The 22,673-nt window shown below is 44.7% G+C and overlaps 1 protein-coding gene across 1 annotated transcript in view; it reads right to left on the bottom strand.

Moving 5' to 3' along the window:
* Positions 1-1,644: 1,644 nt before the first annotated feature.
* Positions 1,645-22,673, bottom strand: part of SLC20A2 (solute carrier family 20 member 2) — a gene marked incomplete at its 3' end in the record, with an annotated part of 32,441 nt that continues 11,412 nt past the window's right edge. Inside the window, exons 5-10 of the mRNA XM_081999265.1 lie at positions 22,472-22,588; positions 21,564-21,767; positions 19,585-20,173; positions 8,297-8,482; positions 7,502-7,586; positions 1,645-1,809 (exon numbers count right to left, since the gene is read on the bottom strand). Of these exons, the coding sequence (XP_081855391.1) occupies positions 1,645-1,809; positions 7,502-7,586; positions 8,297-8,482; positions 19,585-20,173; positions 21,564-21,767; positions 22,472-22,588 (1,346 nt within the window). The remainder of the gene's footprint in view (positions 1,810-7,501; positions 7,587-8,296; positions 8,483-19,584; positions 20,174-21,563; positions 21,768-22,471; positions 22,589-22,673) is intronic.

The following is a 22,673-nucleotide window of genomic DNA, read 5'->3' as shown; positions in this document are numbered from 1 at the left end:
ACAAAGAACAAAAGGCAGCGGATGCCAAGGAGTAGGTTTTAGCTGCCCGTGGAGCCTTCCCGTTACGGCTGGCACGGCTGAGTAACACTCGAAAAACCCAAGAGGCAAACAGTGATAGGGGCTGTTTATCTTTTTATTATAAATTTAGTATGAATGACCAATGGAAAAGTCACAATGGAGTACCAAGAACGTTTTATCAAAATTTTAGCAGCATTTAAAGAGTAATAGATTCCCCACCTCCTCTGGGCACCCCTTGCCCTTTGTATCCCACCCACAAAACAGTAACCTTCACCCAAATGTGCTTTCCAAAGCCGTGCAGGGGATGTAGCTAGCCATTCCCCCCTGAGCTGCCGTGAAAAAAAAATCTCATTCCAAACGCCGGCTACCACGCAACATCCATCCACGCAGGGCCAGGCTCCCGTCCCCTCCTCACGGTCGGCAGCACAGCGGGCGGCCGGTGGGCTGTGGCGTGGGATGGGACGTGCCGGGGGGGGACCCCGCATCCGCTCGCATCCTCGCCGTGCTCTTCCCGCCAGCCCCTGCGTGGGTCAGCACTCCCGCGGGCGCCCATACCTTCAACCACAAAACGAGGGCTAAGCCCCTTTCCTACCCGCTGCTGCCCCTTCGCTTCTGTACGTGGGGGTGCCACGGTCCCGCTCCTGTACCTGAGAGTGTGGTTGTGGCTGGATGGACAGCAAAAGGGGAGACTGACGGCCCGTTCTCCCGCTGGAATTGACAGCAGGGCAACCGGGAGCCGAGACTCGAAGGGGAAAGGTAGAAGATGAGCAGTGAGATACTTCAACCCACAAAATGAAGTCAGTCAACTATCAGCTAATGTGGAGCATTGTGGTCTGCCTATAAGTAACAAGAACTAACTTTTTTGTGTGCTTTTTTTTTTTTTTTTAAAGTTACATTAAGACATGAACAGCACTATCCTAGCCTTGCTGGCCAGAGCTTGATGAAAACAACGTTGAATTAGAGGTGGGAAAACACAACACATGCCCACACGTGTAGACAACAACATAATATCGGCAAGCTATTCCCCTGCTTCTTTGGTACTTCCTAAACTTTCTTATCCAAAATATATAAGGGAAATGCACCATTTAAAAGTTACTGTTTGTAAGTATTTACACAGCTATAACCATCACGCTATGATACACAAAGATAATATGATATGAACAAAGTTATTTTATGAAAAGCACTTCTGCACATTTTATTTTGTTCCAGTATCTTAATAGCTTTAAAAAAATTCATGTGTTATGCAGTCCTGTACCTCGCTTCTTCTTATATCAAATGAACAAGAAACATTTCCTAATCCATACTCTTCTTCAAAAGATTAAAAAATTGCCACCAAAATGATACACTATGTACAAATTTTACTAAATATTAAATTCTAGGCAATTATTTTCACCCCACCGATAATATAACTTAGGTATTGTTACCTACTATATGCATATATATTTCTTTAATATATAAGAAATGGCACCACATCACCATGTCACCAATATGACACATTGTTATGTACAGTAGATAAGAAGTTAGATATGGAAGATGGATCCTCTCTCTGGCTGGTTATTTCACGGGAACGCTTCTCCCCTCGGTAGTAGCTTGGCTCTTTCCCCTTTTCCTAGCGGAGGAGGCTCTTCAGACGTAAGGCAGGATCCCGTACATCAGCAGTGCCATCACCCCGGCGCTGAACAGGCCGGCCACTGGCACAGTCACGAACCACGCCAGGAAGATGTTGCGGAACAGGCGCCAGTCAACGGCTTTCTTGGAGCGGATCCAGCCGACGGCCACCACGGAGCCGACCTTGGGAGCACGGGGAAGAGAGAAGGAGACAAGATGTGAGGGGCAGGTCCAAGCGCCCGTAACATGCCCACGGCCACACCAATGCCAGTCAGCTGATACCAAGCGATGCTCTGAGATAAAGGAGCCCCTGATAATGATGACGGCTCTCTTCTGGTGAGGTGGCAGAAGGATGACACTTCCAGGGTGCTTTAACCTTTATCTTTCAATGATCATCTATTCTTCATGGGTCTCGAGGTCATCCAAAGGAGAATAAATACGCTTGTGGGTTTTGCTCTGCCCTCCTAGTTCCCAGATCATCCATGAGTGCAACCGAGGCAGCCCTCCACCCGCCCAGCACTGACTCGGTCTGGAGGAGAGGGCAAGCGCCCACTGAGCCTGGCCAGACAGCGGTCCACGCCATGCAGACACCGGGAAAGTTGTTTTCAAGGCTCTGCTGGGGAGCATGGCATGGGGCAGGTCGGGATAGCTAATGTGGTTCCTGTCCCACCTGCCTGGCCTCTTGCTGGTTTGGGATGTCCTGCCTGTTCACCCAGCAGCTGCTGAACCTCTGCAACTCGGAGCCTGGCAGACGGAGCTGACTCCAAAGAGTACCTATATATTTTAATTCTGCAGGCTATAAACAGGACAGCAACAGCAACGTAAGCGGCTGAGCCCGGTAACAGCGACGGTGACTGAGCGGGGGGCAGGCAGACAGCGCGGGGTTAGGCCCAGTACGGGTGTCCTACAGCAAACCCCTCAGTCCGAGCCCTCCGCGGAAAACCAGCCCTTCTGGAGCAGCCAGCCAAGCAAAGCGCCCAGAGCTAAAACCCTCCCAGCGGACAAGGACGTCAGCCTGACGCTATGGGGTATGCAAACTGCGTGGACATCGAGAGGTCTGGCTTCCACCTGATAAAGCACCAAAACACCCTTCGAAGGCACTGCTACCAGGGCAGCAGAGTAGGTCAGTGTTTTTGAAGACAAACACACTGCAGCACGGGCAAAGCTGTAACTTTTCTTCCTTCAAACATATTTTCAGCTCGGGTATAAACACAGCATCTTATTTTTTAAGAAAGAACTGGACTGGGAAAAACATTTCCGGTGAAAAATGACATAAAAACTTCAGAAACGCTGTGTTTTCTTTCTGCCCTGGAAGCGGCCCTCCACGCCACGAACAAAAACGTGTAAATCAATGCAAGTCTATTCCAAGCACATGGTAAAACAGCAAGAAATGTGGAAGGAATATCTTGTTTTGAAGGAAAGGAAGTTCCAAGACACAGCTGGGCTTGTGCTCCCTGAAATGCCATCCCTGCCTCCTCTTCCCTGCTTGTTTTCTTAATGGGAGTATCAGTCCCTGCCTATAGATTAGAAGATGGGCTGCTCCCCGTGTGCAGAGCCAGGAAAATGATAAATGCTGGGAGGACAGGGAAGCAGGGACATATAGGATGGGGATACTGAATCCCCATCTTTTGTTAACACCTATTTAACTTCTAACTACCACTTAACATTTCTTTTTGGAGAAAATAGTTATTTGTGGAAGACCCTGTAACCCTAGGGAAATAAGACTCTCAAAAGCCCCTGTGACAGAACACGGCAAAACTAAACTTAATATTCTAAGACTGAAAAGGCCTTAATCTAAAGCTTGATCCAGTAAGGAAATCTGTTAGATAATATTTAATCTGGATACCCCTTGAGTGAACAATATGCTATTCTGTACTTAGGATGTGTAAATGTGTATTTAGGAGGTGCCCAGCTAAGAGGAACCCCACACTTCTGACTATATCAAAGCATTAACCAAGGAAACAGCATTTGTTTTTTCAGCAGCTCAACAGTTAGGCTCTGCTTTACATTTTGCACATCCTTAGCATCCATCTGTCATGCTTGCACCAAGAAGCATTGCTTATTGAGCGAGTCTGCAGTCTACGTACGACAATGTCTGAGTCCTTCCTGAAATTTAAAAGGTATCAGCAATGATGGCATTGGTAATCTGTTTTAAACATTATTAAAGTTTAGTTTATTAATAGTGATTTTGATGGACTAGAGGTTAGGAGAGTAGCTAAAACTTGGGCGTAGGGACACTACACCGTCTGCAGCATTTCAGATATCTACTTGGAGATTGGTTTGAAACCAAGTGCAGTTTGCCTTCAGTATGCTCTGCTTAAAGCATTACAGATATGCTTTTGGCCCTCTTGTTCCTGCACAATGGTATATCGTAGTAACACACGGAACATGGTAATTCCATCATAGCAACACAGAGAATATTTTTCAAAACCCCAAAATCATGATAGCAAAATGGAGCTGACAGTAGGACCTCAAGCAAAGTCGCTTTTGCACAGGAAAAGCATTTAACACCTGCAGTCTAATTTTATCTATATGTGAACACGTTCAATCTGTTACAGCTGAGAAATGCCTGTTTGTTCCTACATCTCATTCTTAGAATAAATAACAGGCACTATGTGTAAGATTCAACGTGATCATTTGCCTACCTGGGCAGCAGAAAGTCAAGGCATGCATTCGCACCGCACCGACTAAATCCCAAGGGAGGCTGAACGGGTGCAGGCAGAGCAGCATGGCCACCGTGTTCAGACTCACAAATTCCTCTGGACGCTCAAAAGGTTTTTACCTCAGGCCATCCTGACTTGGAGGCTTTCAGAGGGACTTTCCCCTCCCATTTGACGTGTGGCAAGGACGAAGGTGCAGTTCAGGCTCTCTGCAGGCACCAACCATGGAAAAGCTGCTGGGCTGTAGGTTTAGGACAGGCATATCGGGCAGTGGCTGCCTCATGTAGACCAAAGCCTCTGATTTAGGACCGAATGCAACTCCTGATCTGAGATGGCTTGACAAATCATTCTCAGAAGCTAGTGCTAATTCTTCCTGCTACCAGCCTCCAGTTTGCCACCACATTTGCTCCAAGACCCGAAAACTTCTGCCCAGAGCTTTCCTTCATACTTGGTCTCCATTTTTCATTATGGTCTATTGTTTCACCTCAAAAAGCTCTCCCTCCACCAGCTCTCCCTCCACCTAAGGTGTTTCACGCTGTTCCTTCTTTGCTGTCGGTTTATCTTGTTGCTGCACGTTCAGTGGCTCCCACTTTAGCAAATGCTATTTGCTGTGGAGCAGATGTTGAGGGAAAGAATAATTCCCACTCCCTGATAGTAGAGGCTTAGGACTAGGCTCACCTTGAACCCGTTTTCTTTCTGATTTCTAGGGTGCAATAGTTCTTCTGCTGGTTTTTAAGAAAGCATTTCTGTCTCAATGGCTGACAGCACTTTCAGAGAAGCTTTTCCTCAGGGAGTAAATGGTATATAATAGTTCTTTTATTCCTTCACCAGACCCTCGAAGAAAACAAGGAATACATCTGTTGTAAGTGTTTGCTTTATCTTGTGTTGATCACTTAGGATCTTTCAACTCAGGATCTCATTTTGCTGAAACACAGTCATTTATAATCATGTGACATCCTGGAACAGTCTAATCCTATTGCAAAGTGGATCTTCCCATTAAGAATGATCTATCTAATGAGATACAGCAAACTACAGGGAGCAGACACAGACTAACCACATTAACTGCTTTTATGGAAGTATTTTTTAAAAAGCATTATTTTGCTCTGCAGCTAGAAAAGACCAAGCCTTTAACTGCATTGAGTCAGTGAATACCTCCTAATGCCACCCTCTCATTAGCTTATGGCTTCCAAGACGTTTTCATTTTAAATTCAGTCCATTTGTCTGCACCAAAGCGTGTTTTCTCTTTTACGATGGTTGGCTAGAAGTGCTTCAGGCACACAACTGGGATAATCAAAGCTGTATTATTCTCCCTGGCAAATTCTTCATCACGCACTTGATATAGCCAGTCAGCTGAAAGAGAGGTGGTTGCAGGCTAGCATTTTTAGAAGTGGATCACGTTGTTATTATTTTTCCCCTCCCTGCTTGATTCAGAGGAGCCAGAGTTCGTCCAACACCAGGAAATCTAAACAGCCTTTCAGAGCAGCTCAGTCTTGGCTGCTTCTCAAAGAGCTCTACAGCAGAAGAAAGAAATGATTTTGCAATAGAGGAAGGGTTTCTGAAGAAATGGTTTTCACTATAAAAAGGCCGATTGAACCAACTTGGGACGTTTTGCAGGATGTGTGGATTTCATTGACTCTTTCCCTGGAAACCAGGTCAATGTCACAGGCAAGGCTGCCCGGCTTCTTGCCAGCCTGCCTGCCATGCCGTGGAGCAGTTAGCCCCCAAACCCTGCCTGCCCCAGCCCCAGCCAGAGCTGGAAGGGCTCGAAGGTCCCCAGGGTGCAGCAGAGAATCCTACAGGGTCTGGGTCTTGTAGGGCTTGGTGGTATGTCCCAAAGCAGAGGGGCTTTGCCACTCCGGAGTCTCCAATTTTGGAAGGGCTTCCCCACACCCTGCCAGAGGGTGAGGGATACAGACAGCTCTGCGTGTCCAAGAGCTTAGGAGTCCATGGGGAAGCAAAGGAAAGAAAGACAGGATATTTGACTCGGGAATTTCCTGGGGAACAAAATTCCAAATTCCCACTATGTTCTTCCAGCAGTGTAAATGTCCACATGCTCCCTGTTGCCTACAAGCAATATCAATGTCTTCTCACACAGCGTTATCATGTGACACAATTAAATTCTGCTCATTACCCAGCCTATAGCTATACTTTAAACTGGTCTCTTTTTTTTTTTTAAAAAAAGCCAACAACCTTGTTCAAAGAACTAATTTTTCAAAGGTCGGATTCTGTATTATAATGCACAAAAGTGAGGACAACTTGGTTTAAAAGAAGAGAGATGTTAAAATATTAGCTTAATGATGTAGCAGTGTTTTTCATACAGGTGGCTCAAAAATACATGTAACCAGGATCACACAAACTACGAGTCTATATTATTTTAATACGTCTATATTAGTTCCATACGATCACATAAGGGTGAAAGACATTCCAGACTTTTGTGCAATTACTTATAACGCTGACTTTGCTTAGCCATACTGGCTTAAAAAGCGGTCCTCGTTATTTTGCGATCACTGTCTGCACGGCACATCGCATAGTGAAGGCAATCTGCGACAATCGGTATCTCTTGTATTTTGTTATGGTTTGCCCTAGTGATGTGATTTACTGATGTGATCACTGCAAACTCCAATACCTTGCAATGGGTGGAGCTTATTGGAATACCCACATTTGAGGCTACAAGTACCGTTAGCGCACACATTACTTCAATGCAAAATCCACTGTGAAGAAATAAAAAAAAAAAAAAAAGACAGATGGAAAACCTGTAGTAAAAGAGTTATATGCAGGAAATCCCATGCCATGCACTTATCAAGAAAGTGAAGTATAAATGATGAATGGTGCGCAGCCTCTGAACAAGGGAGAAACGCTACCCGGCCAGGTTCAAATGGCACTGTCGGAGGAAACCAGGTTCTTCCTTGTAATCGTTTGCTTGAAAATTGAGGTCATGTTTTTGTAAGTGCTGTTTTTCTTTAACCACAGCTATGGAGTTCACACTGCGCCCGGTTACAGCGACTTCACCGTGACAACTCCGATGCGTTTTTGGAAGCCTGATTATTCTGCAATGTCGCTGGCATGACCGAGAGGCGCTTACGCACCTCCACCTAACCGTCCCCCACCAGCGGCTGTTTTCCCCTCGCCGTGCCATTATTCGCTGGCTCGAGCGGCACAATTTTAAGATGAATAGTCCAGACTGCCTTGACTGCAGTCGCTGGGCAAAAGCATACCTTGCAGTGTGTAGTACTGACAGGAAGTCCAACATTGGAAGCTACCACAACTGTGAACGCCGAAGCCAACTCAATAGTGAATCCACTGCGGGAAGCATAAGAAAACACTTCACAATCACTCTTTGCACCCGTTTGGACTGATACCATGCAGCGTGCCAAAGTCTTACCCGTTTCTCCTTTCGACTGTTTTATCGCCGACTGATTTTTGTCATAGGAATAAGTTAAGAGAACAAGGAAGGGCTGAATAATGGGAACGGCAAAGGCTAGTCGTCTGTAGCAACCTGGCTGCACGGCTCATTGCATCGGGGACTTTTACTACTCTACGCTGCGGTGAATCATGCCTAATTAGTAATTCGGTTAAGTACCAGCAGAGGTCGAGTATGCATTAAGGATGAAAATTACTGCAATAAATATATATGGTTTTAATAGTCTGAAGCGCACTGGGAAAGCCACTGTAATCTTGTCATTTCCAAATGCACCTTCTGCCACATTAATTAGGTCATTAGCAGAAGATTCTGTTCACGTAGGCCTCTAAGCCTCAAACGCATTCAGTACTAGTTTACAGGGTTATCTTTTTTCCTTTCTCTTTCCTTCTCTTTCTTTCTCTCCTTTTCCTCCTTTTTTTTTTTTTTTTTTTTTTTTAAGAAAGACAGAGAATTTGAAGCCAGGTTATCATTAAAATCAAGGCACAGCAAATCCAGCAACCCGCATTACAAACAAAATACTGGAGCAGCAATTTCTCAGACTGGTTCACGCACAAAGGTCACAGAACCGCAATGACAATTGTGCACCTACCTTGATGGTGTGATTGGAGTGAGGTCTTTACCCATGGTCTGGATAACTCTTCTACCCCAGACCCAGAGACCCACACAGATCCCAACACCTCCATAAAACAGCAGCCAGACGGGAGTCGATGCTTCTTGCATTACACCACCTTGCTCATAGATAAGCCAGAGCGCGACAAGGGGGCCGATTGCATTGCTGGAGAAAGAGAAGAACATCGCCCGAGTTACAAGAATGCAGATAGTTGCCTTGAAAGAAGTCTCTTATTTTCTGCGTGATTTGTCTTCATTGTGCGTGCAGCACCGCTCTGACTTGACCCTACAGGCAACACCCTTTCTCGCTTGGAACGGCTGCAGCAGGGGACTCTTGTCATGTTGCTTTTTCAGTTGCCACTTCGTCACTGATAACTATAGCAAACGCTGGAAGGAATTTCTGTCCTACAAATCGTCTCCTGAAAAGTCAGAGTCAGTAATACTGTTCTGGGACAAAACCCAGTATTTTCAGTACTGCGCTGAAATTATCTCAAAATTTACCAATTCAAGAGCACTGCAGCTTTAAAATTCAAGTATTAAATTAGCTCTTTTTGTCAAAGAGGGAAATTAATGAACGAAATTACCGTCGCAGACCAGAAGATACAAATATAATCTAGTCTGACAACCTGTAACATTTGGAGATATGATCAGAATGCAGCTGGGAAGGTGACTTAGTCCTCTTCAAACGCGTTGTAGAGCTAGTTGGGCTGGATCAGAGAGGACTCCTTTGGTGACACAGAGCTGGTGTAAGCCCTTTTTGCTACCTTGCTGCTGCTATCTAGAAAAACACTGAAAGTCAGCAACACCGAAGTCCCCACTCCTAATGCAGGTCACCAGATACTGGTGGCTGGAGTCTCCAGTGCCGGGAGTGAGACTTCTGACCCTCTTTATTCTGAAAAAGCAGCAAGTTTCTAGACATGACAGCCAGAGGAAAAACTTGAAAGCTGGTATCCAGTTACGTGAGAGGCTTAAATACTTAAAAGCAGGTAAGAAATTCGACATTCCTTTTTGCAGCTCTTTTGCTAAACGGAGTAGCTGCTTGCCCTGCAAAGCAGCATTTATCCACAACCAAAAAAGAAGCGAGGCAGCACTGCACCTACGTCTAAATAGCCACGAGAAGAGCAGAACAAACCTGTCCAATGTCATTCAGAAAGACTGAACACCAACAGGAAGCTCCTCTCTTTGCAAACCGATAAAAGGAGAGCGGGTCGTGGCGAGCGCTGCAGCCGGGGCCGGCAGCTACGCTCGCCCCGCCGCCAGGACCAGCTAAATTTAGGTCCTGATCTCGCTCCAAAGCGCACAGATGGAATAAGGGCCAATTTTAACATCAAATGTTCTGCAAACCAAGTCACCGTAAACGACAGTTAATAATTTACTTATATCCATCTTTACCAGATACAAGGTGCTAGGGGTTGAGCGCTCATCACCAAGAGACGAGGGTCCTCAGCATTGCAAAGCACCCAAGCAACACGAGACCCTCCTTCTTTCTTCTGGTCCTTGAGAAATTGAGCTCTGAACCCTGAGAAAGCAGTCCTGGAGCAAAATAACTAGGAAGGAATTTTTCCTTGTAAAGCACACAACAACATTCAAGCTGCGAGGCAAATGAAAATACTTTAAAATGCTCTTTGACATAAAAAGGAATGAGTAATTCTTACGGATTTTGAGAAAGATGCTGGAAATAAATTAGTGAAATAACATGGAGAACAAAATCCAGTGGGTTTGAAGACATGGGGTAGTACAATGAAGAACTAAATACACTTTAAATAAAGAGTGATTTCCACTAGCAAAAATACTTTAAAACTCTGGTCTGATACTGTGCCTGAATATGCATTTGATGGTTTTTTGCATGAGTGGAAGGACGTGATGTAAAAAGTCCTTAATGCCTAAATGCAAGAATTATGCTACCTTCAAGGAAGAAGAGATTCTTGATTGAAGCATTTCTAATCTTTTAAGTTGACCTGCACTTGGCCGGTGTTTTCAGGTGTGGGCTAAATTACTTTCAGATTTAAATGCCTTACTGTGCATAGAAAAAGAAAGGCAATTCACTTCAACTGATGGATGCAGAAGGATGGATAAAGGCAACCAAAACATTGATCAGATTAATAAAGGGAAAACTGATCATCCCTTCTTATAGTGCTGTATGATATGGGGACAACTGCCCTGTTGGAAATAACAGGTACATTTGGAGCGAGCCCAGGCACTGATGCCTGACTGTTCTGAAGAGATTATGGACGGATATTTGTCAGTCCTAATGTAAATGGGAAGACAGAAAAGGCTTCAAAAACTACAGCAGCAAACTATGCTCTTTTGTACCAAAATCCAGTTTTAATTCTTTGCAAATGCTACACCTCTGTGAATCAACTAAGCTTAATCCTCGAAGAAAAGGTTATTTTCTTATTTGTGGTAATGGAAGGCAAGGCGAAACTCTGCTGACTTATGCTCAGCCTTGGAGGATTCGACTGGCTGATGCTGCCCAGCAGATCAGAAGAGATGACACCGACGCCCACAGAGGGAGCACTTCTGATACCTTCCCTGTAGGAGAAGAAAGCAGAGGAGCACTGGATCCATACATGCTTGGAAAGGCAAAAAGGTAATCAGCTGCATTTTCATTTGTGGGTATCTGCACCACTGGTTATCTATACCAGAGGGACGTTTCTCCTCTCCCTGTAAATCACGTTCCATGTGACTTAAACGTTCAGCTCCTAGGGACAACGGCATCTCCCAGCCTGAATACCTGCAAGTGGCTACCAACAGCAAGCAAACTGGCAGTGGCGTGCAGCCGGTGTCTCCAATCTGCCACTATCAGGGCTCTTCAGAGGGCTCCTCTGGCTTCTGGATTTGTTCAGTAGGTCCAGCCCCAGAGGCTTGTGGTATCAACGCTTCCTATGCCAATACCAACAGCTCTAGAAGCTATTAGGCCTGTCCCACCACAAAACTGCCAAAAGCTCATGATGAATGAGTCTGACTCACGAACTGCAAAGACTAGGATCTTGGTACTGCATACATCAGCTTCGAGACATTACCATGAGCAAGCGCAATCAACCATCCCTGGGACTAGGAAGAGTTCAATCAGTAGGAGACCACTCCCAACAGGACAGTAAGAGAGAAACAACACATTAAAAAAAAAAAAAGTCATTGTTAGATAAGAGACTTTGCTTTGAGACCTTCTGCAGCTAACAGATGCCTCCTACAGCTGAGTGACTAAGCAGATGAACCATGAGGACTCTGGCTACACTGGGATGTGTCTTTCACAATATTTCCCACCAGTTCTCTCTCATTTGACTCAAGACATGACTAGCAGGAAAGCAGACCTCAAATCTTCCATGCATTTGTCAAGACTCATTTCTCAAGTCTATTTTCAAGAAGTGATTTTCTCTTACTCTCCCACACAGCTCTTTTACTTGCCTTAACTAACTCTTCATTGTGTTTGAGCTCCGAGTCTTATCTGTGGTAGTTCAGAGGGAGAAGAAAAAAGCCTGAGATGGTCACGCAGGGGCTCTGGACCCCTACCCACAGCTGTCTATATGTAAAACTGCCATTACGTTCCTATGTAACTGAAGTGCTTTCAAGGATGTTACCATACTATTTAGCTATTGGGTTTAAAAGCCAAGATAAGCTACTCCTGTCGTGGTATTTAGTTTTGTACACTTATTACACATTTTTCCACTGAGCACAAGAGGAGGGCCATTATGAGTTAATTTTAGCATGAATTTATAAAACATTATGGCATGAGAAGCCTAACTCCTGAGTTTATCTGTCCTGAGCTGTATCCTCCATGTCCAGTATTTTTTACCATCTCTGCCGGGCTCTGCCGGCCCAGGTTACTTGCGGGGTGCAGCAGGGGCGGTGCGTAGGGGCTGTCTGCCTTCTCCAGAGGTGTGATAAGGATTAAATGCTGTCTACAGTAATGCTTGTACTTGCAGACGCGTGTCACGGCGGTGCGGCGAAGTGCTGCTGAGTGTTTCTGAAGTGCTGCCTGACCCTCACGGTGATTTCGCTAGCTCTCTCGGCTAACGTGAATTGGCACGACGTCTCTTTTTCTGCTCACTCGTGCCAGTTGAGAATCTGTCTCGCACCATTTATAAAGCTGTTGTGAAAGATAGCATTTGACAGTGAATCTGAACTATAAATAGAGTTGGCTTCTCCTCTCCCCTGTGAGACGGATAGTATTACTGACAAAAAAAATCCCACATTCAGCTATTATGACACACACTTAGATATTACAATTTTCCATGCACACACATCCACAGAGATTTTTAGGTACCTTTGGGTCACAAGTCCAGGCCCTTCTCTGGAGGAACAAGGACTACAACTTTTTTTTTTTAATTAAGGGTTTTTTTCAGCAGTGGAAGGATGCCCTCAGCTGAATGTTCTATCACCAAACACCATCAAACTTGTAATAATATTTTATGAACTAGAAACATTGCTATTACCTAGCTGCTTCTTATGTGGGGGGAGTAGTGAGTTGCTCAAAAAGAGTATCTAATTGTATTTGAAACCTATGTTCTGGATAAGCTTTGTGTTATAATCCATGATCTACAGACTACTCAATGACCATGCTTTGATTCTCTGCTATCTGAAATGGCAGATTGTGTTTTAGCCATTTTTTCCAGTTGAGTGAAAGAAGCTTGACACATACATCATCACTGATTAAAACTGAATGACGAGCAAAACAGGCATCTGGGAAATCTGTGTTAGGCTTTCAATATTACAAATATAATTACAAAATCCCCAGTCATTTGAGTATTTCCCAAAGCAGGACTTCACAAATGAACCTTCCACTGGGAAAATAAGTGGGATGATATTTCTGAATATGTTGCAGTTACACCTGGAGACATCGCCCAGTTGAGTAAGGGTGCAAGGAAGATACGCCTGTGTGTACCAACAGGAAAAAAAAAGTCCTAATCTCCAGAGATCTCAGATTATTAGGAGAGTTTCATCCTCGTTCCAATAATCAGAAAGTTTTGAAATAATGCGTATACCATAGCGCAATAAAAGTGTGTCACAGCTGTGCCCTGTGCAGTGCAAGCTTTGGGTGTATTAATGAGTCAGGAAGGCCATGTATTGCTTCCTGCAGCTCATCAGTACGCGCTGTAAATGCTGGCCCTGAAACCCCAACTCCCTGGACCCTGGAGGGTTGGATCCATCCTCCCCCTCACCCACCAGCATCAGCCTTCCCCCGGGAAGCCCACAGCAGGATGGGGAGGGATGCCTGAGCCCACCGCAGCTCCCTGCTTCTTGCTGCTCTCCTCTGGCTTGCCTGCGTGGCACAGCAAAGATGCCATGTACCTGCACAATTAAGGACACGAAGTGAAGATTCAGAGGACATGAATCCTGTCCCTACCTGGGACACGAGCTGCACTGTCAGGATGGGCTGCTATTTAAAAAAGGAAGAAATCAGATTTCAGGCTGCTCTCAGTAATCATAATGGACAGATTAGCTTCCTAAATATTCTAAGTGATCTTGACTGCAGCTCTCAGGGAGGAAATAAGAAATACTTAATTTGTAATCCAGCCTTATTATAGCTTCTTTAGAGTCCTTATTTAGCCAGGAGACTGAATCCCACTAAGCTCTCTGTGTGCAGTGAGATACTGGCAATGTTCTGGCCCTTCCCTCCTTTAATCCCACTGCATTGACTTTAGGAAGACGGGAAAAGGTGAGTCCCACTGCTGTTTGTGTGCTCTGACCTAAAACCCCAGTGAAGTCTGTAGGGAGGTGAAAGGAGAAGTTTCCGCTCCCTGTATTTTGGGCAAGCAGGTATTTCCTAGTTTCTCTTGTATTGCTGTGCATAACAATGAATTCCCTATCTGGTAGCAGTTCAGTTTCCCTAAAAACACTGACAGAACTTGTAGAAATATATAAAAAATGCTAAACATTCTTACTATAGCTCTGAAATAGTTTTAAATCCTGTCTTCAGTAATGTAGCCTATATAATTTGGATAATAAGAGAGACATTCTTTGTCAAGTTCGTGCCATAAATCTATACGGCATTACCTGCAGACTCTAACAGGAATGAACCCTTTTTCCTATAAAATCTAGGTATGAATACACAAGGGTAGTCCTGAAGCCACGTGAAATTTAATTAGAGCAGCCACATTCACAAAATTTATGCAGCAGGAACTGAGCAAAACCGTGATCCCCCACCACCACCACTGCGAAACGGCTGCAAGCAGGTTCCTCCTCCCTACGGCACGTACCAGCTAACGCTCGGTGCCGCCCGCACCCTGGCGTGCGCAGACGAGGGTGGGTTCCATGGTCTGTGCTCGCCCTGTTCAGCTGGAGCATCTTGGTTCCTGCGGCCGTCACAATAATAACCCACCTTCCTCCGTGGCTGGAAGCCACAAGCCCAGGGTAGATGCCTGCTCACACGAGCCAGGGCACGCGGCTCTTTCCATTATCCCCAGGGTTTCTCCTGTGGCAGCACGAATGATGGCCTGAAGTGGAGAGGCGGGGTGGGAAGGGACAGAAGAGGCTACCCATTTATAGGAGAAGGGATCTGTACCAGAAAAGACTAAACACACGCACAGACAGGTGTGTAGGAGCACAAGGCTCAGGCTTTTTTCACAGCATAAAGAGCAGATACAGCATCTTTTCATGGGTCATCCCACTTCGATTGCAAGTATTCAAGGAATAACAAGCTCCAGAGGTTGCTTGAGTCAACAAAAGCATCTTCCCATTTGCGTGGATGGGTTGAGGGGCCAAAGCACCCATTTGCTCATAGCTTTCTCATTCCCAACCCAGTAGCAAAGCAGGCACAGCCACTGCTGTCCTGAGCACAGGAGACAGCGATGGGGTTAGCAATCCTCTCTAGCCATTTCCTAAAACAGCCTGCCCAACTGCCCTCGCTTTTGGGAACTATTTAATTCAGACATGCTTCCAGACTTTGAAATGCAGCATAATCCCTACAGCTTCAGTGACTCTTCCACTACATGCGTTTATACAGGTGGGCTGCTGCAGCTGCAGCACTCAGCTCCGGATCATCACCCTTCCTGCTGAAACAACCGATATTTGCAGAAAATAAACTCAGTCCAACTCAACCATAGGTGCATATAATCCCCGCCAGCCAACAAAGCCCAGCCTCCTGGCCCCTCTGGAAAGCTGGCTCTGAATAAGCATTTAGGAAGCTGGCAGTTCTCCTTGTGTCACGCTCCTGGCCCAGGTCTTTTTTTCCATCCTGCCCTTTTTATTCTCCCGCTGCCCTTGCAATGACCTGACGTGCTCCCTTTGTGCGCGGGTGCTGAGCCAGTGGGACCTGCTCACTTGGCGCCGCTAATTAAGTCCAACAACAACTTTTTTTTCTTTTTTTTCAGCAGTTCTGTCCCAACACATTTAGTTGGGATTTTAAATTCTTTAGATTTCATTCAGCCCATGTGCACGATGGTGTCACAAGGCTCTCAGCCCGGCTCAGTTAGTCCCAGCCCTGGAAGGGCTCCAGCATCCTTGACACAGCGCATATGAGCTCTGCGGCAGGGTGGCAGGAGGGGATGGTCTGAACAAAAGAGTCACCCAAATAAGGAGTTACCATGACTCCCTGTTTCTTTTAACGCACAACGGCCCCAGCCAAGATCCCTGCTGATGTCAGCCTAAACACAAGCCCCGAGCGATACAAACATCAGTGCCTACAGCAAAGATGGCTGGTATCGTTACGATGCTAAAAAGCATCATCTTGGAAGAAACTGGGGTCTAGTTATCCTTATTACGAGTCAGTTCTGCAGTCGAAGGCAAAATACTGATTTAATTCTTCCAGGTCCAGGGCAAAAGCCTGGACAATGACACACAGGAGATCTCCATATGATTTTTTGCCCGCTGAAGTGCTATCCAAACTATATGGGGCATTTCTGCTCCATAAAGTGTTTCTGAGCTGCAACATGGTTCAGTCCATACAGTATGCCTCATGCTTAAATAGGCTCTAAAACAGGCCAATCATTTAACTACCTGCAGTTTTAAATTTTTATATTAGCCTTTAATTTTTCTCTCTTTGTTCCTCTTATCTGCTCCTGTCCCTTCAAGGAATACCAGCAAACAGCCTGATGGAAAATAAATGGAAAATGTGGGATGACAGTGAGTTCCAGAACAGGGAAGGAAATTGTAGGAGACAAGTCCAAAGAAAAAGATGCGGACAGTGGAGGTGCTGCCCTAAACATATGAGTGAGGAGCTTAAAACCAAATGCAGAGGAAAGCGGGATTTTAACAGCAGGATTCAAGGCTGAGAAGAAAAACAGAGAAGGAGCTTCACAGCAGCACCTAAAATGAGCAGAAGGAAGGTGAACGAAGGAGGGAGATGAAATGATAGCAGCCTTTGGCAGAAGACAGATTGCCAAAGCTTGCTTTCTTACAGAAATGGGAATGGAAAGCTGTGCTACTAGGTAGGTTCCACTGTATTATTTTTAAAACAACGCATTGCCTTTTGAGCTCTGCAGATCTTTATGCGACATGTGGAGGAGCCAAGAGCCCAGGAAGAAGTCTTCTGCCCTGCTAGACAAAGACTGGCAAAATATCTCTGCTACGTAATCCACAGGATAGATATCTGCATTCCCAGAGTGTTTTACCTACTCAACCTTTTTGGCATGCAAAGGGCTCTCTAATTTTTATTGCTTAGCTGTAACTCAGCACAATTGCAAGGATTGGATCCTATGCAATCCTACACCCATGGCCACCTTGCATTTCTACCAGCTTTGACAAAATGAAGCTAACTTGTTCTTTAGTTTTGCAATTACATGAATTCAGCTTAAGAAGAGATTTTGGGATAAACAGCATTTAATAAAAACACATGCTTGCTGGCAAATTTGGTAGGATCACTGACAGAAGTAGAGATATGCAAAACACTAAAAAACAGGAATTTTCAGGAAAGGATATTGCCAAGGCAACAAGCCAGTCCAAATGCAGAATTATGGAGGAATTAGGCTGTAAGATGCAACAAAGCATACTGCAGTCTAAACCTTGTCTTTCATCCTGCCCAGCTCCCATCAACACCAAATTTGATTTCTGAACTGACTGCATCCTTACAAATCATTTCTAAGAAACTCTACTACCCTTGCCTCCTACAGAAAAGGCAAGTGATGCTTCCATAAACATTTGAGTCCTTGAGGAGTATGTATAGACATCATCTACAGGGAATGAAGGAGCAGGGGCACCTACTGTGGTAGGCTGTGAACTTTCTGCAATGATACTTTCCAGGGTACATTACAAGAAGTATCAGTGGTGTTTATCCTTTTTCCTACATTCCTCTCAGGACTCACTGGTGGCCACTTGCAGAGCATGGGTACCGGCCTCCATGGGTCTTCACTCTTGCCCAGTGTGCTCAGAGCAGAAGTCGTGATTAGCGGAGACCATCTGAGAGGAAAGAAAGTTGCACCGATGCCCTCCGATCCAGAGGAGAAAAGGACCCTGGGCTCCTTCCTGGAGCCAGATCCCTATGGATATGAAGGAAGTAATAACTAGAGTGAGGACAAGAAGGCTCTTCAGAAAGCCCTGTTGCGAATTCCCAGGACACTGGACGGACGGGGAAGGAAGAGACATGTTTGCAAGTGTTTTCGAGATGAGCTGCGAGTTAAATTGGGTGGCTGACAAGAGAGAGGAGCAATAAGCGTTCTCCTTGCTGGGTGGGACAGCGTTTGCCCAGATGCCTAAGGAGGACTACGAAAGTTATGAACGCTGCAAATGCTGAAACCGACACCAGCAGGGCACGGCTGACATGGCAAGGGTTCAGCGGGAAGGGGACTCAGTACGGCTCCAGCTACAACCCAAATAAGGAGCACTGCTTCAACAAGCAGCTTCTGGGTGGATTACTCAGGGGACTTTATCGTGATACAGGAAAGAGCACCTACTAAATACCAAGTGGATTGCTCCAGGCCTAGGGAAGAGGCAGTCCAGCCAAATCCTAAAGGAAAAATATGCAATGTTCCCAGGGACAGAGGAAAGACACACGAACTGCCCTTCAGCCACGTGCCACCGAGATGGCGCGGTGCAATGGGGCCCTGCAGACGAAGCAGTGTTATAAGCAGATGAGCGATGCGCGTGCACATGAGGAAGGTATAAAATGCTCCACCCTGAGCCAACATCCTACGTCCTTCAGTCAAAAGTCTTCTACTTTGTGGAATAAAACAGAGCCGAGCCTTTGAAGGCAAGGAAGTTGGCAAATGAGTGAGTAAAGAGTGACTAAAAGGTGAGTAAAGAGACACTATTTCACAGGGGTCTGACCAGATGACAGAGGGCAAAGAGGTGCAAATAAGCATTTCTGAGACTAACTTCGTGATTTCGTCAGCTGAGTCAATATGAACATGAGAGACAGACTCCTGGAAGGATGATCCTTTTCCTTTATTCCTGGGAAATTATGTTAATGCCAGGGGATTTAAGGACAGAGACACTTATGCCAAATGACTGAAGGATGAACTCACTGGCTTCTTCCAAACTCATGGACAAACTCAATGGTGATAGTGGCTCTGATAAAACTCCTGCTGGGAAGTATTGCATACCAGAGCTATGCCAGGAGATGGGAAGCTTCTTAAATGAGTGCTTGGAGATGAGCCATAGCCCTTGTCCCCTCTCCACATGGGGCACAGGGACATGTCCAGAGCTCCCTGAGAGTAGCTCCCTTTATTTTGGTAAGAGAACTGTGGCAGCTGGAGAAGTTGTATATGCAGCTTATGAACTTCAGTAGGACTCAAATGTTAAGTCTTGTTGATTTTCTAGGCTATTGAGCGATACACTGCCTCACCTGGTCCTAGACTCCTGGAAAACTCCAAGCAAAAGATTCAGCAAAGGGAAGTCTGTAAGGGCTGCAGCAATCAAAATGAAGACCTTCTGCACACACCTCTTTTCTCAATGTGACAAGAGATGAAATTTATCTAATGAGAAAAATAGTCTAAACCTATCATTTGCTGATGGTGTCCAATCCTGCAGTTAAAATAGGCTGCAAACTCTGCGGGGCTGGGACTGTCCTGTTTGCTTTTACAGTGATTGGCATGCCCGGAGGAGTCTCAGTGCCTCCAAGATTGCCAAAATTAAACCTGAATTAAACTAATTACTGCAAATTATTTAGCAGCGAATAAACAAGATTTTACCATTGAGAAGAAAATAAAGCGTAGGCTGAGCAGCCCAACTCCTGGAAAGCACCGGGGACATCAGTGTTACAAGCTTTGCAAAACACAGCCCTGACAATCATCTGCCTGCAGAAAGGAAGACACCTTCCGGCTGGCCAAGCTGGCAAACCTTGCTCCAAGCACTTAAACTGTAAAATTGCTGGTTTGGGAGATCTCGTCCTCTTACCTGACATCATTACCTCCATGGGCAAAGGATCCAAAGCAGGCTGTTAAGATCTGGAGGAAGTGGAAAAGTAGATGGACCTGAGACGTGTCTTTCTCTTCCTTATCCTCTTCCACAGGATCAACTGGGGGGCGGTTAGTATCTGCGAGTTCAGAGGCCATCTTCATTTCCACCCCACCTTCCTCCGCCTCGATCTCTGCCTCGGCCACTGCGTTGCAATAGCTGGAGTAGCTGTCATAGCGAACTCGCTTCTTGGAGTAGGAAACTGTGTCGCCCACTAACTTTTCACTGTCCTCTGGAGTTGATGTATCTGCTGCCTTGAAGGAGGAATGCACGGGCATGCCACAAATAGCAGCTGTGTAACAAGTATAACTGTTGTTGCGTCGTAGCAGTTTGTAGTTGTTTTCTTGAGCGGGCCGCTCATCGGTGGCCCGGTCCAGGTGTATTTTGTGGAGCAAGTCTTTGTATAAACCTGAGTCCTTGTGCACAGTGTGATAAACGTGGCCATCGCTCCTCATCTGGCCATCAAAGCTGAAGGTGCCATTGGAAACAGGTGATTTCACTGAGGTGTGCGTCATCGAAAATGCCCTTCCTAAAAAGGCAGAGGGTTAGAGGTTTTACTTCTATGAAACGTCACACAGAAGCCCCCTCCCTCCCACTTCGCGAGACAATAAAATGGCAGCGATCTGAGAGCACAGGACAAAGAAGATCAATTTGTAATATACGGAGCGAGTAAGCCAAGATTCAATTCAGCGCAAAATAAATTCTCTCATCTTGAGTGCAAAAAGAGCTTCGTTCCAGTGTTGGGTCTCACCCAGACACGCTGAGATTGGCTACTCAAAGGTGATACTTGAAAGTTAAATCATTAGGTTCTTTGAAAAAGTAATTTCTATAAAATTCCTTTATTGTAAAATAAGCTGTATTTTTTCTGAGGTTTTGTCCACGTTGAATAAGGACTTCAGGAAAGGTTGTTTACTGTAATTTCATACTGAATATGAGGTCACCTTTCCAAAGTACCTACGTTTAAGAGACATTTACATAACTTTTAAAAATAATTAGAAAAAACAACGCAAAAAAGTTCATGTCCTGCAGAAATATTTTCTCAGCTATTCCAACATTTTGTATATCTTTTATCTATGAACATGACAATAGTTATTCCCACTGTACACATTTAACATTAGTGTACACTGTAGGACACATGTCACAGATAAGGCAGTATTTCAGAAGAAACTATCTTTTTCATTTCCTGACTTCTCAGATTTCCACTGTGCAACATTCAGAGCTGGTTTTAGCTATTTTTAAACTGGAAGCACACACTCAAAGGGCTTCACGTCATGACTTATTCGATTTTGTAAGAGTCAGTTGAATATATTAGACACTTATTAACCAAATACAGGGCTGTGTAGATGTTAGCAAAGTGATACCAAAGTCAGCAGACCACTAAGCAGGGGGTGCGAACCCACTATGTGGGAGAACAGAAAGAGCTTTATGCACACAGGGCTACTTCTTATAAATATACGTTCAAAAAACAATGCGTGAGATTTTTCTAGTGGACACACTCCAAATGGTCATACGTTTGTCAACTAAAGCCCAAATCTTTTCATCTCCTGTGGTAGTATGCTAATCATCTTTATGCTGAATTTAACCTTCATACATCAGCAATTTGTGTTCTCTGTATTTTTCCACTGCTTAAAAGGATGGAAACACCATTAAGGATACAAAGTAAAGCAAAAAGGGAAGTAATTTTTGTTTTCAGCTGTTTGTAAAATTGAAATACAGCCAAACAAAACGTAATTGTTTTTAAGTCCTCTCTAGAAAATGTCACTTGTAAATGAGCATCTTTCCCAAGAAGTGCTGAAGACGGACTGGAGCTGGAAACCCCAAACACTGACTTACCATTTACAACAGAGACCTACTTGCAGCTAAGAAACCCTATCAAAACAGGGAGAAAATAAACCCTCTGTGCTGTCTTAGTTTCTTACCGTATGGTACACGTGGATGGTTTCCATTTGCAATAGTATCTGATGCCCCAGCAGCTTCTGTTACTGAGCCAGTAAGGGGAATTGTGCTCTCGTCAGATGCTTTGGCACCGGGAAGCTCTTTAAAGACTGGTGTTTCTTCACCTTGAATTTTATCAAGACTTTCATCTGATATCCTTGACAGTGCAGCGTCTTTCTTTAACCGGCCTAAGGAAATAATAGTACTGTCATTTTAAACCCAACCTATCCGTCTTGCGGCTTATGTTTCCACTGTTTGCATTAACAGCACAGATCAATGTGGATACAATAACCTGGCTCCGTTTCATACACATTCTTTACTTATTTCTAACACTTATCTTTACTACATTCATCTGAGAAAATTCAAGGGCATCTTTGTTTCTTCCTACAAAATTCAACAAAGTAGGTAACTGAAGTAAAACACCGAGCTCCTCATTTATTAATGAAATCTGAAACTTTTCTCTGCATTTTAAACATTGCATTTGTTGAGAGTAGCAAAGCAAAGAAGCAAGACACTGTAAAGCTAAAAGCTGTGATCAGCCCAGCTTACTGGAAAGTTAAAGAAGTCATTTAAAGATAATAATTCTGCCAGATTTTTCCTCTTCAAAATTTTGTTAATAAAATATAAAATGGATTATATTCCAGGATTTATTTTCCTCTTTCTGCTAGACTCTAGAAACAGTAAGCACTGCAGTTGATTGCCTAACAAGGTTTTGAATTTCTCCCATTGCAGGTTTTTAAGAGCAGGTTACACAAATACATGAAGAGTAGTTTAAGCACATCCTGCCTGTGGGTGGGGACTGGACTAGGGGACCTCTCAAGGTAACTTCTAGCTCTGAAATTAAATTTTCCGTTATTTTACATCACTTGCATTTCATCAAGCAACTACTTACTTTCTATTTTTCTCTTCATCCAGGGGCACACAAAAATCCAGACTAAGATAGCAAATACTAAGGATACGCCAACTGATATTAAAGCAATGGCCCACATTGGCAGTACCAGTCCCAGTACTGTGAAGACAAAGAAACAAAACCCAAGCAAACAGTAAGTTAACATGACTTAATTACCTCAGGCAGTGGAAGAGCAGTCTGCTGC

This window comes from Phaethon aethereus, assembly GCF_964289735.1.
Source record: "Phaethon aethereus genome assembly, chromosome: 4".
NCBI lineage: Eukaryota > Metazoa > Chordata > Aves > Phaethontiformes > Phaethontidae > Phaethon > Phaethon aethereus.
Note: the sequence above shows the minus strand (reverse complement) of the source record. Positions and strands in the feature narration are given on the sequence as shown.